Raw genomic sequence first — 22,027 nt, 5'->3', positions numbered from 1 at the left:
AAGGTCTTCGTATGTCGCCAGGTTTGAAGACATACATCATCGTCAAATTTGACGTATAAAAGTTGATCGATTAATAACTAATGCCTTTTGTAAGCAAACGTAAAAAAACAAAAAGTGTAGATGGATAGATGAATGAATATATGGCTAGATAGAAAGGTGGATATTCAACCAGTTCTTTTGTTTTTAGTATACACAAAATGTCTTTATACTGTTTAAACCTAGGAATTGAATACTTACCTATAAATTGTATAAAATGTAAGTAGAAGTGCACAGTTACCATTACAATACTTGTTTTTATTTTTCATGACTACTATCTGTACCGTTCTTCCTCGATAGAGTAATACAGCTTGCGATCGAAAACAAATGGAAATAATTATTACACTCGCCTTGCGATGAAGTTGTGTTATTACAGAGGTAGAAATGTTATTGGATTAAAAGTGGATGTGATAAAAACAAAAAACATTGTGTGCATCTTTGACAGTTTTTAGTTGTCTTTGAGTTTTTAAACTGTTTTTTTCTCTTTATCTATTAGTGCTTGGGGTGAGATGAGACGGTTTGATGACTCGAATTATTTAGATTTGTTTGTTTGTTTTGAATTTTTGCGCAAAGCTACACGAGGGCTATCAGAGCTAGCCGTTCCTTATTTAACAGTGTAAAACTAGAGGACTGGCAGCTTGTTATCACCACCCACCGCCAACTCTCGGGCTACTCTTTTACCAGCGAATGGTGGGATTGACCGCGACATTATAATGCCCTCAGGGCTTAAAGGGCGAGCATGTTTGGTGTGATGGGAATTCGAACCTACGACCCTGTGAGTACGAATCGAGCACCCTAATCACCTGGCCATGCCGGGCTCGAATTATTTAGAGAAAGTTTAACAAGATTTGTAGTCACTCCATTCTATGCATTTTAGCTGGTGAGTTTGTCGTTTAGAAAAACTACAGCGCAGTACATGGAAGTAAAAGGAAAAGAAATAAAAAACGATTTTTACCACAATATTGTTCAGTGCTTTAAAACATATAATTTTATTTAATCAAAGTTTGTTAAATTAAAAAGTTGATATCTAAACATTATCTGGTCATTGTTCAGTTGTATAAAATTTATAAAAAATGTAGTTAACATTCAGAAATTATGTTCAAAGGGATAACTGTTCGCGTCCCATTGCCGCAAAATCACCCTCGACGCTTTGAAGGCACAGATGCGTTGTAAGAGTAACAGTGAAATGCCATTATTTCATTGCGGCGGGATGTGTTTACTAACTTTCGTTTCTCTAGTTCAACAGTTCACAAATATTAATGGCTTACACAGAACGGCAGCACAAACACAGAAATCTAACTGTAAATTTTTCATTGGTCATTTCATTTGAATTTTTTTTTAAATGAGACTACGTTTCTGAGCTCAAAATATCATATATACACGATAAAACACGTTCATTAAGTGTATGATTTGGAATTAGTGGCGAATGCACGTTAAATTTTATATGAAGAGTGCTCACATTGATTGGTTTCTGACGGTCAAAGAATAAAACAGTATTCACTACTGTATTTTACTAAAACATTTCGTGGAAAACGAGTACTGTAAACTGTTGCTTTGTCGTTTCGGAAGAGCTCTTGCCACATTAAACATCATTACACCAATTTTAACTTGTGGAAAAAATAAACAAAATGAAATGTCTTGTGTGAGTGTTTTTTTGCCATATTTTAACTTTTCTCTCGTTACTATCATTATATAGGTTTAGACTATTAATGTGATAATTTGTGTCCTTTGCTTCGCTGGAGATGTGTTTTCCTGTTTTTTATTTAGTTGTCATTCAACATTTTTGAAATATTTTTTACATTTTAAAATAGTACTTGTTTTGATCAGTTGAAACTTCTCCTTCTCTTACATTAAGTTATCATATTTCTTCAGATTCATTAAAGTACACAACATAATCAAAAATATTACACTGATACAAACTAGACATCTAAATGCACAAAGAAACTAGTTTGTAATAAAACTTATAAAAATGAGATACACAAATGTACAGTAAAGCTAGCTCTTTCCTTAGTGCAGGCACAAATAAACAAGTGTATAATTAAGATAAACACATGCAAGTATAGCGGCCAAAGAATTTCGTTATGATAGACATAGTATCTTTACTTGTCACTGATCATATATTGTTAAGATAGATGTCTCTGAAAAGTCGGTCAAAGACATGGTATAGGTTAACGACACATCTGCAAAACACATAAGTGTTATCATGCATGCTCCTATGAAAGTCACAGAGATCCTTTTTATTCTGCAGTTATTTGCGGGCTCACCATAATACAACTACATTTATACATGTACAGATATTAAGCACTTAGCTAAGTTGTCATATCATCAGTCTATTTTACATACATAAATAAATGGAGGATCTTAGAAAAATGTTTGTAGCGGATCATAGTTTCCATTCGTAACATACAAAATACATTACAAGCACTGTCATATAGTGAATGATAGTTGAAAAGTGCTTATTTCAGATGCACTTAGAAAAGCCCGACTTCACTGGTTCTTAGAGCTCAGACTATGAATGTTGATGATTGTGGTTATGTGGTTAGAAACGATGGTTCTTATTTCATTCGATTTTGTACTGCTTGTATCATTCTTACATGTGAAACTGATGGACGTGGTGTAATGATGTGGGGATCTTACTCGTGTTAAAGCTTGAGTCGTTTGAGACCTTTAGAAGAAGAAATGTTATCCATAGTGTATTTGAAAGTTGTTGCGTATTATGTTCATTTCAAAATACTGTAGTTGTGTCCTGATTAATAAGAACCCTTGCAAAACGATATATAGTTGAATATTTCATTGATTTTACTTATTCGCTGGTGTTAGTTATCTTTTTTGTATAACATTATTACCGGAACTTAATCTTATTGAGCTTTTGGAAATACATTTGAAATATCATTTGTCACCTTAATCCTCTGTCAAGATTTTTGAATCATTATAGTTATCTTTAAGGTGAGGGCTAAACGCTAATAAGACTTTTTCCTGTATCTTGTAATGTTAAAGTGAGCCCATTTTAAAATTTGGATTTATTGAAATTTTTATTATTTTTGGTTGTGAACATACTAGATGATTTCACTGAAATAATTATATTTTTTATTCAGTCATAACATTTAGTTCATTGTTTTGTGATGGTAACTAACCCGTGATTCTCTCATAATAAAACTTCGTTAGTGTGTTTAATCACATATTTATTAAAGTACCTAAGCAGTGGCTAAGCCATAAGTGAACTTCACTATTGTATTTAGTCTCATGTTTATGATAGTAACTAGCTAAAGTCTAAGACATGATTAAAATTTACGAATGGTTTGTTTAGTGTTGTTTTATTGTATTAATTAATTATTAACTCAGCCACACACGATAGTAACATACGTGATTAGTTACTTTATGGATCTTATATAGAAATAAAACTTTGAAAGATAACGAATTTTGAGTATATAAGAAATCATTGGACTGTAATATATAAAGGATAGCCAATAGATCTGTAAAATGTACTGCGATTTTAATGTTATAGCTGAACAGACTAATTTAGGAAATATTTCCTATATTATTCAAAATCTAAGTTACTTTTATACTTTACATTTCATGTAAACACAATGAATTTTTGTTCTTGTTCTAGTACTCTTGTGTGCGGTTAGTGATTTGGTTCAAAGTTCAAAACAAGAACATATAGCAGTTTGGAATTTAACTCTTTACATTTTGTTAATCGTATGAACTTTAATCTTTAAAAGAATATCATAATATTTTATTGAAATTTGTTATTTATATTTTTTATAATTATGAAGATAAACCGTATATTCACCTGTTTTATAGGAAAATACATAATCTATACTTTACCAATGTTTACAAAAACACCGCTACATAATTTCTTTTCGGTATTTTTGATGACGTTTTCTGTAGTATTTTTACTCTTGTGTTTGAAAGTCATGTTGTTATCTCGTGTTCATTGTAGTTGGCTCAGTGGCAATGCCAAGTGATAAGATTTCGATACCTGGCACGACACAAATAGTTCTTTGTGTGGCTTTTTACTTAACATAAAAACAAAAAAGTAATCGTAAATGAACATATATATTGTGCTTCATGTTAATTAAGTACGTTACGCCCTCTATGTGTTCTTCTAACAATAAGATATGAATCATCTTAAAGCTATGTAAGTGTCTCAGGTGAAATATAAATTTATCTACATTCTTTAAAAGTGATTTTGCACTGTGTCTGTAATTGATTAATACGAAAAACGTACACTATTATTTTTAATAAACTAACAGATATAACTGTCATAAATATAACACTCGTCACAGCTGAAAATGCAAAGCAGGTTGAGAAGCATATCGAAGCTCAAACCTTGTACTCTCAGTATACATGCTTGTCACTAAGCCATGTCTCCGGCAGTATAAGTAATATAAAAACAAGATTATTCCATATTTAACATGCAGACATCTTGTCATTTAAACGATTGTTTGACAAACGTTTGTTTGTGTGGGGGTCTACTTATAAAAGCAAACCACTGGATCACTTGTCACCAAATCTGGTGTATACCTTTAGTGCTCCCGAGGAGTAGTGACATGTAAAGGGGTCTAATCCAAACGCTTACTCTCATATATCACTTTTTAGGGGCCTGTATGTTTTTGCCGTGAGCTGTATATGTTTATAACTGGTAAGCTGCTTGACCGAGTGATACCTGCAGTTAATTCTGGTTAATATCGTTTTGCAGGAAGCCCTTCTCGCAAAATAACCTTCTTTAGTTAGTCTCCTATTCACTGTTCTGGATATCTTGAAGTGAATCAGTTGTAACGCTATTGATCTATAATTATTACTAGACAATAACTGTTTTCTTTTACTAATTGAATGTTACCGAAACTTCAATAGTAACTTATGAATAATATATTTTTTTCAGAAATGTTTTATTCGGACCACATTTTACTTGATACCAAACCTTTCTTTATTTGCGATTTATTCATATTAAAAGTTTTCTCGCTGCTTCCATAAAATCATTATAACACTGTACTGCTCTTTTGAGCTTTACATTGACATAATAAATTTTTTTCACTAAATTATGAAATTTTATTCAGTTAGTTAAAGAGTACGCTATATTGTGCATTAAGCAGCAAGCTTCAGAGGATGTTAAGTCCAGTACTAGTAGAAGTCTCTCAAGAGACCACTATCTTCACTGCACTGTCAAGGTACTGAAGATAAGAATATGGATATTAGCTCTAATAAAATATACATGTTTCGGTGTTCTTACGAGCTACTCCCTGTTTTTAATAAATTATTTATTATGTAATTATTTTAGCATTCTACTCCTTTTAATTTTATAAAACAAACGATAGTTTTTTACCTTAAAAACACTTCTACCCTTCGGGAAACATATACTAAAGGATACTTTCTGACCTAATGAAGACCAGAACCTTTCTGGTAACATATACTAAGGGATACTTTCTGACCTAATGAAGACTAGAACCTTTCTGGTAACATACACTAAGGGATATTTTCTGATTTGATCTTTTATATGCGAAAAGCTTACTATTAATCTGCTGATTTATTATATATTTCAGAATTTGATATGATTTGTAATGATTTTTGTTGAAAATGCTTTTTTCTGTATCCTCCAACTAAATAATTTTATATGTGGTTTCGACGTGTTTGATTAACGTTTCAAGGTACACTTTGCACAGTTCAGTACCGTTTAAGATTTTCCTATAAATGAGTTTGTTTGTGTGTGCGAATAGTGTTTTCTTCTTACAGAGTAAAGCGTAATATTCATGATGCACCTTTTTCCAGACCAAACAAACTTTTCTTTATTTCTAACAGTTAAAAGTGCGATATATGGTGCTATATGCATATCTGCCATCAATGATTTTTATCCAATGTATATCATTCGTATTCATATTACGCAGCTCCTCAGCTTAAAAATAATATACTTTGTTCTGTGCTATCTGTATTTTTACATATTATTTAATAGATCTTAAACATGGATGTAACAGTGTATTGCTGCAAACATATATACTGCTTAAATATTTGAAACTAAAACTAACCCCAGTTTATAGTGAACATACACACAGATGTTGATCGTTGCAGTCTGTAAAAACTAACCTAGTATCATTTTCCTGTGACGTTAAGCCTTATTTATGAACTCAATGGTGAAAAGTGTGGAAGTAATATACATAAACGATGAGAGTTTATGAATGCCGACCAACAAGCTTAGACACAAGCAGTGCTACACTGAGGCCTTGTCAATATTACCTGACTGCTTTACAGGAACGATTAAAATACACTATAGTAAACTAGGTTTAAGAGAGTTTAATGCATCAAAAATATTAAACTGTTAACACCAGTCACTGTATGCAAATGAACTACAGATGGATTATTAGGATTTTAATATCGTCTGTTTGATAAGAAATATGTTTTTGGATCTTACGTTTCCTTGGAGAGTACACAGGAACTCATAGTCTCCTTGTCAAAATAACACCACATTAATTAATAAGTCTCTATTGAAGAAACAGGTTTAAGCTAAATTTTCTGAATTAATTAAATGCATATAGTGTGTAAAACTTAATTGTGTTTTTTTTTTTAGGGGCTTCAGGAATAAAACTAAGAACAGCTGTAAATTTTGATGAATCACAAGGTACGTAACTTTGTTCATTTAATGTTTTTTTTTTATATTTCATATACTAAAGCTTTTATCCATTGAAACACATCCTTAACTCCAATTCTGTTTCTACTATCAGAGTTACAATAGGAACTAAAGTCTGTTTCTTATATCTAAGTCCCACTGTTAACCCGTAACCTATTTCTTATCTCAAAAACATGCTATTAACTCAAGCATATTCCTTTTATTAATGTAATTTTAACAATTCGAAATCCATTTCTTTTCTGAAAATCTCGCTAGTAACCCAAAGTCCTTTGAAGGACAGTAAATAACTCTTTCAAATTTGCCTTATAACTCAAACTCGCTTTATTCTGAAAGCCCCACTATTAATCAAAAGTACGTGTCTTTTCTTAAGGACACACATTTAACCTAAAGTCACACTAAAACTTCGAACTTCGTGATTTTATTATAATGTCATATTAATCCACTGTTCTTTTTTCTCTCCGCTCAGATTATTAACACGGCCCTGCATGGCCAGGTGGTTAAGGCGCTCGACTCGTAATCTGAGGGTCGCGGTTTCGAATCCTCGTTACATGAAACATGCTTGCTCTTTCAGCCGTAGGGGCGTTATAATGTGACGGTCAATTCCATGTTCGTTAGTAAAAGAGTAGCCCAAGAGCTGGCTGGGGGATGATGACTAGCTGCCTTCCATCTAGTCTCACTGATAGCCTTTGCGTAGCTTTGCTCGAAGTTTAAAAAACAAACAAACAAAAAACTATTATCAACACAGAGCTCTTTTTTCTTTCTAATTTTTATACTATTAACCAAAAATTTATTTATTTTTTCAAAATCCCACTATTATCACGAATTTCATTTCATTTCTCAAACTTACACTTATAACCTAAAGCCTCTTTCTTCTCTTAAAGTCATACCATCAACCCGAAGTCAATTTTTTTCTCTGAAAGCTGTAATATTAACCTGGAATCCGTTTCATTTTTAAAAATTACAAATTAAACCAAATTCTGCTTTTTCTCACAATATTCCACTATTATACGGAAGTCGTTTCTTCTCTCAAAATCACACTATTATCCGAAGACCATTTCTTCTCTCAAACTATTATGACAAATTCAGTTTCTTCTCATAAAGTTATATAACTAACCCGAATTCCCTATTTTTCTCTAAAATCGAAATAGTAACTCAAATCTTTTTCTTCTCTCAATTTTGTATTATTAACAGTCTTGTTCTTCATTGAAAACCACACTACAATGTAAAGCCTGTTTCTTTTCTCAATATCCTACTATCAACCCAAAATCCGTGTTTTCTCTCAGTCATACTATTAACCTAAATCCTGCCTTCCCTCAACCATTAACTCGACGACCGTTTACTCTCTCAGAATCACACTACTACCATAATTTAATTTTTCAAAGTCATATTCTTAACTAGAAGTCCAATTTTTCCTACCGTGTCATTTATTATTTTTTTTTCATTTTTCAAATTCTCAGTATTAACACAAAATTAATTTGTTTTCTTAAAGTCACAGTGCTAATACTCTGTTTCTAATACGAAAATCAAGTTATTAACTCCAAATCCTAATTATTTCTAAAGGCCACACTAGTAACTCAGAGACCATTCCATTTTCCGAACTCATATTAACAGTAATTCTACTTCTTCTCTTAATGGCATATTATATTATTAATCTGAATCTCTTTATTTTTCCTCTAATTAACCGGCTGCTATTTCGAAGTCTATTTTCTCTCAAATTCCCATACTTAACTCAAAGTTTGTTTCTTTTATCAAAGTTACGTTATTAACTTGAAGTCAGTTTTCTCTAAAAGTCACTCTATTATTCAGAGGTCCGTTTCATCGTTCAAGATCCCCATTGTTACGGTGGTATGTCTGCAAACTCACGCTGCTAGAAACCAGGTTTCGATATCTGTGGTGGGCAGAGCACAGATAGCCTGTTGCGTAGCTTTGTGCTTAATTCCAAATAATGAATAAATTCATATCTCAAATTCATTTTATTAATATGAAGCATTTCTTTTTCTTCTCGGTGTCATACTACTAGCTCAAAGTCTGTTTCTTCTTCGAAAATGAATCCATTAACCTCTTTTGCCAAAAGTTACATTATTTACCCAAAACGCTTTATTTTCTTAGTGTCGTCCTATAACCCAAAAAATTGATTTTCCTGTCAAAATCACACTGTTAACCCGAAGAGCATTTCTTTTCTCAAATGCGCATTATTAACTAAATATGTGTTTGCATTTTCAAAGTTCGACTATTAACCTAAAGCTCGTTTCTTTTTTCTGAATCACACCATTAACTGTAAGTCTATTTTTCTTTCAAAGTCATACTATTTACTCCAAGCCCTCTTGTACACCAATGTATAAAGACTTGTTTTTCATATTTCTTGCATGATAAGATATACATTGATTATTCAGTGAATGGGTTATCCTGATGGTGTTGCAGTTTTAATGTCATTTTTTGGACAAATTTCCGTATTATTATCAGCTTTCCAATCTGAAACTGAATCGAACAGTAGTGGTCACAGGTTGGAAACTGTGACTAGGTTTTGCTAGGATGAACTGTTCAAAAATTAACTTCCCCAGTAGCACAGCGATATGTCTGCAGACTCACATCGATAGAAACCGCGCTTCAGAAGATTATAAAAAAAAATGCTACTTCGCAAAAATCGTAAATGTATCTGTTCATAAGTAATATTAAAATATATTACTGAGTAAAAGAGTGGAATCTCTTTAACAAATACTTATATTGGTGATGAGGATGTTTAAAAACCAGAGCAGTTTGATTAAATGTTATGAAGGAACTTAAAGTTCTGTAATTCTTATAAAAAATTGAACGAACTAAGTTAGCGAGAAGCTAAAGAGACGAGAACAGTGAAGAAAATCTAGCATCGTACAAGTTCTTAGACGGAGAAAGTTAATTAACAGTAAAATGTGGTATCCTGATTGCTCAGTAAAACATGTCTTACCAGAATGTCTGTGCTAAGTACTGTAATTTGATTCTGTGACAGTCGATTTTAGTAGCTATTTGATCTAGTGCTGAAATTTACTGACGTGTAGAACTTGTATTTTCTTTCCAATTTGTTTTTGTTTTCTTCGTGTTACTATCCGCCACATTTAGTACGCACGAGTTTTCCATAGCGTAGGTTAAAGAGTACTTCGAATGCTAGTCAAATCCTTACATAATTAAGGAAAGAAAGTTTGGAATCACAATTTGTTACCTTCAGATTTCATGTTGCAATATATATATATATATATATATATATATATAGTGATGTTTCCATATATACCTTTACGTTCTTAAAAGTCTAAAATACCACGTGCTTTACTTTCTCAATATATATTTAAAAAAAAAAACAGCAACGAGGGTTAATATATTTTACAGGAGTAATGTTACTACATTCAAGTATAAAAGCTTCCATTGTCAACATTTCTACTGGTTTAAAATAAATAATTAAAATGAATTTCAACTAAGGTTCGATTACCATTATCGTTTAGGACTCCGTTGTTTGTAGTTATCAAATCAGATAAAAACATAGCGATGTTCATTCCGCTAGGAGGTCTATTACATTTTCTACTCAATTTGATCAAATTGTAATAAGACAGAGCATCATGGAACTTTCTATTACCCAATGATTCACCATGGACAAATGTCTGTTGTAAACAGTCAATATATTTTCCTTGTTAAACAGACTGTGGGTTTTCTATGGTATTAAATGTCAAGAGAAACTTATCTTTGTTAGGGGCAATCAACCAGTAAATGTAATACATAGAGCAAGGTTGTGGAGATTAGACATCAATCGGTTTCATGGCTAATAGTCTACAAAATCACTTAACTATAAGTGTTAAATGATAGTTATATACACGCACACATAGATATTAACTACTTTTATCCAACGTTTCACCTGTTATTCTATTGCCATCACCAAGGAAGTCCTAAAAAGGAGTATTTTTGTGTTGATAATATCCAGAATTCGATACTGAATCTTTTTGGTGAAAGTCTTGTTCGTTAATAATTTGATTAAAAATATTTGGGGGTTAACTTCTGTGGCAAGTAAACATTGTGTTCACAATTTAGTATCACATTATCAATAAACTACGTTTCAGTGACGTAGCAGCACTTGGGGTTTAAATTCTTTGTTAAACAAATATTTGTGCCCAAAATTTTCGATTATATATCTAATACACTATTTTTCAGTAAGTTAAGAATATTTAAGTACAAATTCCTGTGTTTAAATAATACTTGAAAGAATTTCTCATCATGCGAACCATAAAATTAATCACAGTGACATCACCGTTGAGGAAGTATTTGCAATGCTACTTCTTGGTTATATTCTTACATTATAGGTTAATTAGAACCCTTGAACAAGCAGTAGTTAGCATTCACTTAGTAGTTTCCTAACTTTAATTAATATCGCAACATTTAATGAATATCTTCTTGCTTAGAAAAAATATATAGGTGGTGTTGCACGGCTGTATATAATGCTATATCAAGTAACAGTGATTTCTCCAAGCCCGTTCCCTTGGCTGTGGTTTCGCTAGATAGTAGATAGGGACAGTGAGAATCTATTGGTTAGTTAACTGAACTCTGGGTGAAATTTCTAAAATTAATTTTCCTCTGCAGTTTTTTTCATCACCACGATTATGGAAGCTTAATTAACAATAGGGTGTTGTCTTTGCCACACAAATACCTAGAGAAAATATAGACAAGGTAGTCCCTTGCACGGTTTCTACAACACTAATTGCGTTACTGGAGAAAAAATACAATTACATAATTGTACGGAAGGAAGTATTATTGGTAATCTGTTTATATGTAACCATTTGAATACGTAAAATAGGCAATGTGTGGCCAGAAAAAAATACTGACGTGAGAAAAAAGCTAAAACGTTTTTCGATAAAATAAAGGATATATATTTTGGTTATGTACTTTAACTATAAATATTTTTCTTTGACTTTTTGTTTGTTTTTTGAATTTCGCACAAAGCTACTCGAGAGCTATCTATGCTAGCCGTCCGTAATTTAGCAATGTAAGACTAGAGGGAAGGCAGTTAGTCATCATCACCCACCGCCAACTCTTGGGCTACTCTTTTACCAACGAATAGTGGGATTGACCATCACATTATAACGTCTCAACGGCTGAAAGGGTGAGCATGTTTTGTGTGATCGGGATTCGTATTTTTTGTAAAGTAGAAATAATGTAAGAAATTATTCCTACCCATTTGCCAGCTCACTCACATTTGCGGTAAAAAATCCATTCTGATTAAATGTTTAAATAATTAGAGTAAAAATATAAAAACACCACAATATTTTATTTATTACATTTCATCACTTCTTATGGTAAGATTGGATTCATTAATCTAAAATAGTAACTAACAGTAACAGCTTTTATTTTGTATATCACTACTATTGTATGACTGCGAACAGAAGACAGTTTCTTGAATATATCTATAGAAAAGAAGCAGTTCCTAAGAGAGAACTCAGAAAATATCTGTTTCCTGAGATTTACGAAAGGTTTCAAACTGAAGAACCTTCTTTTAATTTATTTCCTAACTTTGGGACAAGAAAATAAGTGTTTAAAAATAGAATTAAATATGGTCAGTGTCTAAAATTCCACATAATTATTTTCGGTTAGCATAAATTACATTGACACATGAAAACTATTTTAATTAATAAATAAGAAACTTTTATGACAGGAAAAAAAAGAAAGGGGAAAAAAGACCACTATTAGATAAGACTCTTGTAGCTTTAAAAATATTCTATGACTTGTGTAAGGAAGATGTTACATTTTACAAGTTTTTTTTTTAAAAGTAACTATCTCATATTTAAATGATACATATACTTCTAATACACTGTGCTTTTAAGATACTTCTCAATCTGTCCTTTTCAAGACAATCCTTAGTAGGATTTACGAAATAACTTAGGAAATGCCTTACGAAATACTTAAGTTTTATTTTTGTACTGACGTAAGAAAGGCTTCCAAACGTTTTTGTGAAACTGTGTCAACATCAATACGTTGCTCTCTTTCGTATTAATAGCTTGCTTTCTCAGTTACAAAACTAAAGATAATTCCGTTTTCTGGAATATCGTAACCGTATAGCAATTCAAAACCACTTTAAACTTTCTCTCTGTATAGAATTATTTTGATCTCAGAACTAACGTGTATCTATAGCATGCAAAATTAATTTTACGGCAAAATTGTTATTCTGGTTTAACAATTTAATTAGTTGTTTCTTTAAATACAAAACTGTTTAATGGACTTCCTGTGTTGTGCACTTCTTAGGGAAACAGCTTAGAATTTTAGCGCTGTAAGCCCTCAAGTTCACTGTTGCGTCGCCGAAGAGTGATCAAAAATGAGAGAAGATTTAGATATATATATGTGTGTGTGTTATATGAATTATTAATTTAACTGTAAGTCAACTTTCTGGAGGTTGATTTGAAGTTTAAGACCGGAATCAGCTTTCTTTAAGTTTGGATATATTACCCAAATTAGTATCATTCCGATTATGTTTCATTTCTTATTTCTTTTACAAACAGGCTCGTTAAAATGTATATATAACGTTAATTAATGCTACTAAACTAACATTGACTAGTATGGCTGAACGGTTATGTTACGTGAAATAATGCTAGTTTGTTAACACTTCTTCGCCTCCCAGTGGCTCAGTGGTATGTCTGCGGACTTAAAACGCTAAAAATCCGGGTTTAGATACCCGTGGTGGGCAGAGCACAGATAGCCCATTGTGTAGCTTTATGCTTAATTCAAAACAACAACAACACTTCTTCAATATTTAATTTCTAAATAATAATATTACAAACTTTTCATAATGTAAGTTTATAAGTGTTTTATCCAACACTTATATGGTTGAATTATACAATTTTAAAACAGAGGATAATTCAATTACAGGTATTAATCACCAAATAAGTAAGTCTTCAGTGATATTCTTCATTCAATATTTATCATTTTGAAATATTTTATCTTGTTTTTTTACGCTTCAATAACTTAAAGAAGTTCTTTTGTAATGACATATTTTGAAGGATTGGTTGCGTACAGTTTAAAAATCACCTGAATGTAGGTTTATCATATTTTATAATATTTTACTAAATATAATAATAAAAATTAAAAAATAAACGGAAAGAAAGTAACTGCATAAACAATATTACAGTAAAGATATTCCAAAATTTATATCCGAGATCTTAAAATGGTTGTGATTTGTAAACACCAGAATGGTTGATATACAACAAATAATATATTTTTCCAGACAAATTGATATCATCACAGACAAGAAACAAGAATATTGGCAATAAGAGGGATATAAATTGTTTTATTATTTTATGAAACTTTACGATTCGATATGTTTTAAGACTCAACTTAAACAAAAATTATTTCTTCCACTTGAAATCACAATACATGGTGAGTGCGTATCCACTTTCAACAGAAATATACCCAATCTGTTCGTAACATTATTTTCCTCCGTTAAAGCTAGATTACATCGATAGCAATATCTGTCTGTATATTAAGGATTAATTTATCATAATAGCTTAATTATATGACTATATTTTTTTATAAATAAAGAATTGTTTTTATGTAACTAAATATGTTTGTACAAGTTAAAAGGTTATCAATATCAATCGACAGATAGGTAAACTCAATACTCAGACGGAATTAATAGCTTAGGTAAAAGAAAAGACTGAAATGAAAGCAACATTCATATAGACTGATTATATATACATATAATAGGTGGAATTAATAAGCAGGTAATTAGACAAATGGACTGAAAGATAAATATATTCCTGTTTATTTGCAAATAGCTGTTGAAGATCGTTACTGTTTTTTCCTTTCCTAGAAACAATCTATAATTCAGTAAAAATCCTTTCATCAATATCTTCTACGGTGTTATTCTTTCGTGTTAAAATTATATTTGTCTTCACAATACCAAAGTCATCTCGCATCACAAGTAAATAAGAAGAAGGACTAATGTAATCATGTGTACGTTAATTGTAATTTATGACTGATATTAAAGCAAAAACAAAATGAGATAAAGTTTGAAATTTTCATAATTAAAAGCAGTATTTCGCACCACCCGTTTATTTAACACAAACTAAGTTAGTATATTTACGATGCATCCTACTGCACTAGCACATGTGTTGCCAAGTCTTCTCGGATGTATGTTTTCTAACCGACCTAATATATCTCGACTTCTCAGAAAATTTGCATCTCATAAAAGGCAGTAAAATTAAAATATCCAAAGATAACACTTGTAAACAATTTCTGTGAATTACACAAAAAAAAAATCAATTAAAGCACTTTCCATTGTAAATGTAATTCAGATTATTAGCATATAAACCTTTAAAACCATTCTGACAATTTTTAGTATAATTATTAAAAGCAGACTTACTAATAAGTTCTTACATTACGCTGGTAAAATGTAACAAGAAATTATTTTTAGCTATTGTATAATAATCACTTTTAACAATACATTTGGAATAAGACTGTGCTGTGGGAGTAGGTAAGCCAGGGATAAGAAAATTAAATTTCATTTTTTTATCAAAAAGGATGAACTGAACTATGCCTTCTAGAAAATAAATGTCTATATTTTGATAATTAACGCAATAATAATTGCTGTTACTTTTTGTCCTTAAGATATATTGTATTTGTTGCGAAGTTTAAGTTACTTACAGAATTAACTCATCAATATATCGACGTCTATATTGTTAAATGAATTAGGATTTAAACTTTAAAAATATTGAAAGAAGAACAGATAAAAATTGGCCATATTTGAAGAGAAATTAACACCCATTGCAATCCCTACCGTGTCTTTATATATCTGTTGATTAACGTTTATATGAATATTATAAATTCAAAAGTATAGCATATTTTTTTATTGGATCTTAATGAAGTCATATTTTGTAATACCAAATTCTGCATCCATAAAGTTATCAAACAGGTTATTATATATCCTAAAATGGTCTTTCTTTTAAATATATTGTTCTATATAATGTATTAAAATTATAGGTGGCGACATAATTGGTTTTTTAAAGAATATAGATTATTTAGACATTTTATAATTAAAGTATTATTTTTATACTTCATTTTTTTCAACATTTTGATCACATTATTTTTATATTTTTAAAAAATATCTAATATGTTATTAAGTACAATGGAAACAGGCTTAGCAACAGCAAGTAAAGAATTTATAATAATTCTAAATTTCACAGGATTCTTAATCAGCCTAGAGACAATATATAAAAATGGTAAATTATAAGAGTTTGTATATATATATATTCCATTTGTTTTAACGGCTTTCTTTACGTTAGTAATAATAGTATCTTTCTTTAAAGCAGTTTTTGTAAAAGTACATGACGTCTTGAGCTCATTAATTAAAATATGGGTACATAATTTTTTACACATAAAGCCAAACTTATGTCTATCTTTATGAATAAGTGTAATAATAAATTTATTTTCAGCTTTTTAATTTGTTTTTAAAGACATTAAAGGATGAGTCTATCTTGTACCTAGGTAAAGTTAAGGTTCTTTATTGAGTTTTAATGAATTTAATAATATATAGTTTCCATTCAAAAAGAAACACTGTGGGAAGTATGCTGTTTTGCTTATTTTAATAATATATTTATTTGTTTTAAAGTTTAGATTTTTTTAAAATCTCAGAATTATTTGTCGTTTTAGAATTGGAAATTTAGTACCATTTTTGAAAATTAATTTTAATTCATTATTTTCTATTATTTCCAAATTACTTTACTATATGATTATAAAAGCGTTCTTAAGTTCATTATTCCTACAAATACAATGTGAATTATCGATTTCTAAAGGTTTAAATATTTCAAAGAATAATGTATAATTAAAAAGAAGAGGTCAAAACAAAACACTTCTTGAATAGGAGAGACAAGCTCAAAAACCGATAAAAAGGTAGAAAGGCTATTAGTCGGTATACAGCAAAGAAGAAATCATAATTAGAAAAAGAAAAAAAATGCTATAAAATCAGTACCTACAAATCATTTCTATTATTGCTATCAGGCGATTTAGATCAGAACTATTAAACAATAAAGAATTTATAACCATTTATTGCATTTACCTCCGATCCTGGTTAGTCATTTATAGCCATGACGGATTAAATATTGTGATAGTAGCTCCCAAAAAGCGTTGGAGATATCCCATTTATCAAGCAAATTCCAAAACAGCCAAGTTAAACAAGCTGACCGTCATGGAAGATCAAAACAGCGGTCAGAGGTGAGTGCTTAAACTTACAACGTCTCACCTCCTACTGCCTTTCACTGCTTGCAGCCAAATTGATCATTTGTTTGGAATTTCACGCAAAACTACATGAGGGCTATCTGCGTAGCCGTCCCTAATTTAGCAGTGAAAGACTAGAAGGAAGGCAGCTAGTCATGAACACCCGCCTCCAACTCTTCGACTACTCTTTTACCAATAAATAGTGGGATTGACCGTCACTTTATAATGTCCCCACAGATGAAAGGGTGAAATTATTTGATGTGACAAGGATTGTCACCCGCGACCCTCAGATTACGAGTCAAGCACCCTGAACACCTGACGGTACCATGCCCCTGCAGCAGATGCGGGAATACACAAATGTGGGATTAAAAATGATTCACGAATTTGTCACTAAATATCATTACTACTTGTTTTGTGAGAAAAATGATTTAAAATTTATGAAACTGTAATAAAACATTAAAAACACAGTTTACTTGTGTGTACTTGAAATTTAATTTCAGAGAAAATTGAAATACAGAACGTTTTTTGTTATATTTTGCTTATAAAATTTATTAGTATACATTTTTATTAGTGGATTTATTAGATATTTTTATTAGTAATTAGATGGTCACAGAGATATTTTCATACACGTATACATATATATTAGCTGAAAATATATAAAATTAATTTACTTACTTTAAGTTAAAATGTGTAAAAACCAAAAAACTATTTTATCATTAAATGCCGTGATAAAAACTATTATGATATAAATAGTTACAAGTGTCAATTAACTTAAGAGTCAAGTAGTTATGAGTATTTATAACTTTATACTGATAAAAACTTAACCTCATAATTAAAATTAAAAGAATGAAATTGAAAATTAAGATATATGTAATATTGATTTATATCATTAAAAATGGGATGATTTGAGAATTATGTATTTTACTTTGGGTTCGTTCAGTGTTGCAATAAGGATTACTAACTTGGAAGACATTTTATATATAATATTATGCATTCCGCAATTGTTATGCCAAATGTTCTAGAATTTAATTACAGAAATTAAAAATACTTTTATAAACTATATTGGTAAGTATAGATTATCGAATATTATGTAAATAAGACGTCTATATATGTTTAAAATTTTAAATCTTGTAGTAAAAAAAAACAGATTTTATATCGAAATTATGGATTGGATTGCATTTTTTTCTGTAAACTTCCCTGGTGGGACAATGATAAATCCACGGAATTACAACGCAAGAATAAGGTGGTTGATTCTCGTTGGTGGATACGCCAGATAGTGTGATGTGTTTTTGCTCTACAACTCATGCACAGGCACACATATTTCTATAACATGAAAAAGTGTATATAAACATGTATGTGACTACAAAGTAATTAACATGTTACAGTACAAGTAAGAGATGGAGCAACTTGAAATAAATTTAAAAATATTTTATAACTAGTTATTTCATACAAAGAATATATGGAAACTATATGTTTTGAAATAACACTTTTTATAAGGATCTATAATAATTAATATCTTAACATACTAGTTAAGAGCACTTTTAAGATATGAAAAGAAAATATGCAAATTTTTGTGTGTATTAATAATAATAAATAAATAAATGAAAGAAATGACTAATTTTCTTTCCAACTGAGAAAAAAAATACAGAAGGTGCTTAAAACCTTAAGCCTAAACGTAATGGTCATGCAAGTGACAAATATACATGTAAAAGACCTGGATGCGAATTTTACAGTTATTGGTAACTGATCTTAGGATTAAGTATAACAAACTTTCAATAATGTACAAGTACCCAAAGTTAATCATTTTGATAGGCTCAATAAGTTAAATGTAAAAACAAATATTTGCATAAAATCTATATCCTATGTTGAATAATGTTATATGTTATTTTATTTTAGTAATCAAAATGTTAAAAAGACAAAAGTAAAACGCACTTAAGTTTATGTAAAATCAGACACTGTTGCTCTAATTTCAAGACCTAGTCCGACAAGGTGTAAAGGTTCTTCCACTAGAAACCAAAGTATGTGTTTTAAATGTATTTATGTATTATAAATAAATAATGGGAATAGTTGATTCGGTACAAATTTGTTTATAAATCTATTTTACTACTCTTATTCTAATTGGATGTCATTTCTAATTGTACAGTTTAAATAAGTCCTTCAGTGGTTAGCAGTAAACAAACAGTGTAATTCTAAAAAGCTGCAGAAACCCAGTCGAGCTCTTTTAAAGCATGATAAACAGTTCTCAACTTATTGATAGTAATCTCGATCCATTATGTTCTCGGCAGGTTTGGATAGTTCTCCTCTTCATATGTTACGTTTACATTATCCACTAATAAAATTACTTTTGTGTTTTATATTGTTTTAAAATATGGTTGGGCAAATATACTAGGCATGAAAACATCGAATAACATAATTACAATACTGGTCTTATTGAGTATAAATACAAGTACATATGTTTGTTTGTGTGTGTTTTCTTATAGCAAAGCCACATAGGATTATTTGCTCTGTCCGCCGCGTGAATCAAACACCTGATTCTAGAATTGTAAATCCTATGATTACCGCTGTCCCACCAGAGATTTGTTTTTTAGTGTCATTAATAAAGATTTGATGTGATAGAATAATACACATTTTCCATTTTAAAAATCATAATGAGAATAATAAACTACTTAAAAATGGAAACCTTTGTATACTGATAACATGGAAATGAGAATAAAATAATAAACTACCTAGCAATAGGTTCAGCAAAGCAAGTATTGAATTGTAATTTGAACTTTTAACGACACTAACTCTGACAAAAAGAGACTGAACACAATGTGAATATTGTGTCAGGCGGACACTGCATTTATTTGTAGAAAAAAACAAATAAACAACTGTGTATAAAGTTAAGACAAATAAACAGAACAAAATCACAGCACTGCTCTCAAGCTTGCAAGAGTTCTATGACTGAGTAAGATATATATAAAACTAAGAGAAGTAATAATAATATTCGAATTAAAATGACGTTATTTATTCCAATGTGTATTTTTCTCCAACAATTAGGGTCTTCAAACCTTTATACGAACAATATTATTAGAAAACACAATGGTGCAACATCAAAGCACCCTACAGCGACATCTTTGTGGAATATTTTAATAACAATATCTAAATAACCCAAGAATAATATCGCTACATTTCATAACTTGTAACACGTTGAAAAACTTGTACCGAACGCATATACCTTCATATATATATATATAATAGTTTTGTTTGTTTTGAATTTCGCACAAAGCTACTCGAGGGCTATCTGTGCTAGCCGTCCCTAATTTAACAGTGTAAGACTAGAGGGAAGGCAACTAGTCATCACCACCCACCGCCAACTCTTGGGCTACTGTTTTACCAACGAATAGTGGGATTGACCGTCACATTATAATGCCCCCACGGCTGAAAGGGCGAGCATGTTTGGCGCGATGGGGATGTGAACCCGCAACCCTCAGATTACTAGTCGCACGCCTTAACACGCTTGGCCATGCCGGGCCGATATAATATTTAGGTAACCCGAAGTAAACTCTTTAAGCAATTCACAAGAATCTAATTGGGGCAATACGAGTATGAACTGCCTCAGTTTGTTTGTTTGTTTGCTTTTTTGAATTTCGCACAAAGCTACTCGAGGGCTATCCGCGTTAGCCGTCCCTAATTTAGCAGTGTAAGACTAGAGAAAAAGCAACTAGTCATCACCACCCACCGCCAACTCTTGGGCTACTCTTTTACTAACGAAAAGTGGGATTAACCGTCACATTATAACACCCCCACGGCTGGGAGGGCGAGCATATTTGGCGCGACGCGGGCACGAACCCGCGACCCTCGGATTACGAGTCGCGTGCCTTACGCGCTTGGCCATGCCGGGCCGATATAATAGTTAGGTAACCCGAAGTAAACTTTTTTAAGCAATGCACAACAATCTAATTGGAGCAATACGAGTATGAACTGCCTCAAAGCCAGTTGTGTTAGAGATTTTCTCAAAAGTGATAACGCTCTGACTGCTATAAGGTATACTTAAATGGTTCTTATCCATTGTAATATTTCTTCAGAAATAGGACCTGCTAGTCAAGAATTTTTCATTCAATACCTAAGTGATCCAAATCATGTAATAATTGTAGTGAAACAACATCTGGAAGAGGCTGATGGACCTCTAGCAATATGGTATTAGCCTGCACTAAATTCCATTATAAGTAGTATTAAGAGTGTGTGGAGTTATATCAAAACTGAGAAGATTGAACGTCAGTCAACTAAATTGGGTGAAATGCGAGGAGTAACACAAGTTATTTAGAACAATGTCTTACAAGCATACATAACAAACCCACGATAGCGTCAAAATTAGGTGAACTTCTCTGTTTACTGTAATTGCAAATTCTAAATCGCTACTTCTTATGATTTCAGTTGATGCTGAAAAACTGTCATCAATGAATTAAAGGTATAAGTTAAATTCCGATAATAAACAAGATAATACACTATTGGAAAAGTTGAAAGAAATTCTTATAAAGAAAGATATTTCTCAAATTCACTGATTTGAATTAGTTATTAATATTAGTTGCTTATAATAATCATATGATATAATATTTACAATATTTCTTATAGTTTATGAAAAAGCTAAAAATTAAAAGAATAGATCGAGAATGAATTGCTGTGGAAATAAAATTTTTTATTCCAAATATTGTAGCAGTTTGTGAATAATTATGAGAAATGTAAAAAGAAGTAAAAAAGTGTGATTCATTATGACATAACAATATGCAGGCCAAATTACAATATTACAGTTGCAAAACGGTATAGTAAAAAATGTTTTACTATTAAGAAAAAAAGAAAGCTTTGTTTGTTTGTTTTGAGTTTCGCGCAAAGCTACTCGCTGGCTATCTGCGCTAGCCGTCCCTAATTTAGTAGTGTAAGACAAGAGGGAAGGCAGATAGTCATCACCACCCACCGCCAACTTTTGGGCTACTCTTTTACCAACGAATAGTGGGATTGACCGTCACATTATAACGCCCTCATGGGTGAAAGGGTGAGCATGATTGAAGCGACGGGGATGCGAACCCACGACCTTCAGATTATGAGTTGAACACCTTATCCTGTCGGGCCGAAAAAAAAATATATAATGTGGTTCATTACGAAAGATACATA

At 31.2% G+C, this 22,027-nt stretch overlaps 1 protein-coding gene across 5 annotated transcripts in view; it reads left to right on the top strand.

Annotated features, from left to right (window-relative positions):
• The window catches only part of LOC143225827 (synaptogenesis protein syg-2-like), a 139,149-nt gene that overhangs the window by 12,062 nt on the left and 105,060 nt on the right, over nucleotides 1-22,027 (top strand). For 4 of the 5 annotated variants that reach the window (XR_013014098.1, XR_013014097.1, XR_013014096.1 and 1 more), the window contains exon 2: nucleotides 6,599-6,649. The exons of the other annotated variant lie outside the window; for it this stretch is intronic. Coding sequence is in view for 1 of the 4 variants with exons in the window: in XM_076455897.1 (XP_076312012.1) it covers nucleotides 6,599-6,649 (51 nt within the window). In the remaining 3 variants the exon portion in view is untranslated. The remainder of the gene's footprint in view (nucleotides 1-6,598; nucleotides 6,650-22,027) is intronic. 5 annotated transcript variants of the gene reach the window in all.

Source organism: Tachypleus tridentatus, chromosome 9, assembly GCF_004210375.1.
Source record: "Tachypleus tridentatus isolate NWPU-2018 chromosome 9, ASM421037v1, whole genome shotgun sequence".
Lineage (NCBI taxonomy): Eukaryota > Metazoa > Arthropoda > Merostomata > Xiphosura > Limulidae > Tachypleus > Tachypleus tridentatus.
The sequence above is the reverse complement of the archived record's forward strand: the minus strand, read 5'-3'. Positions and strand labels throughout refer to the sequence as shown.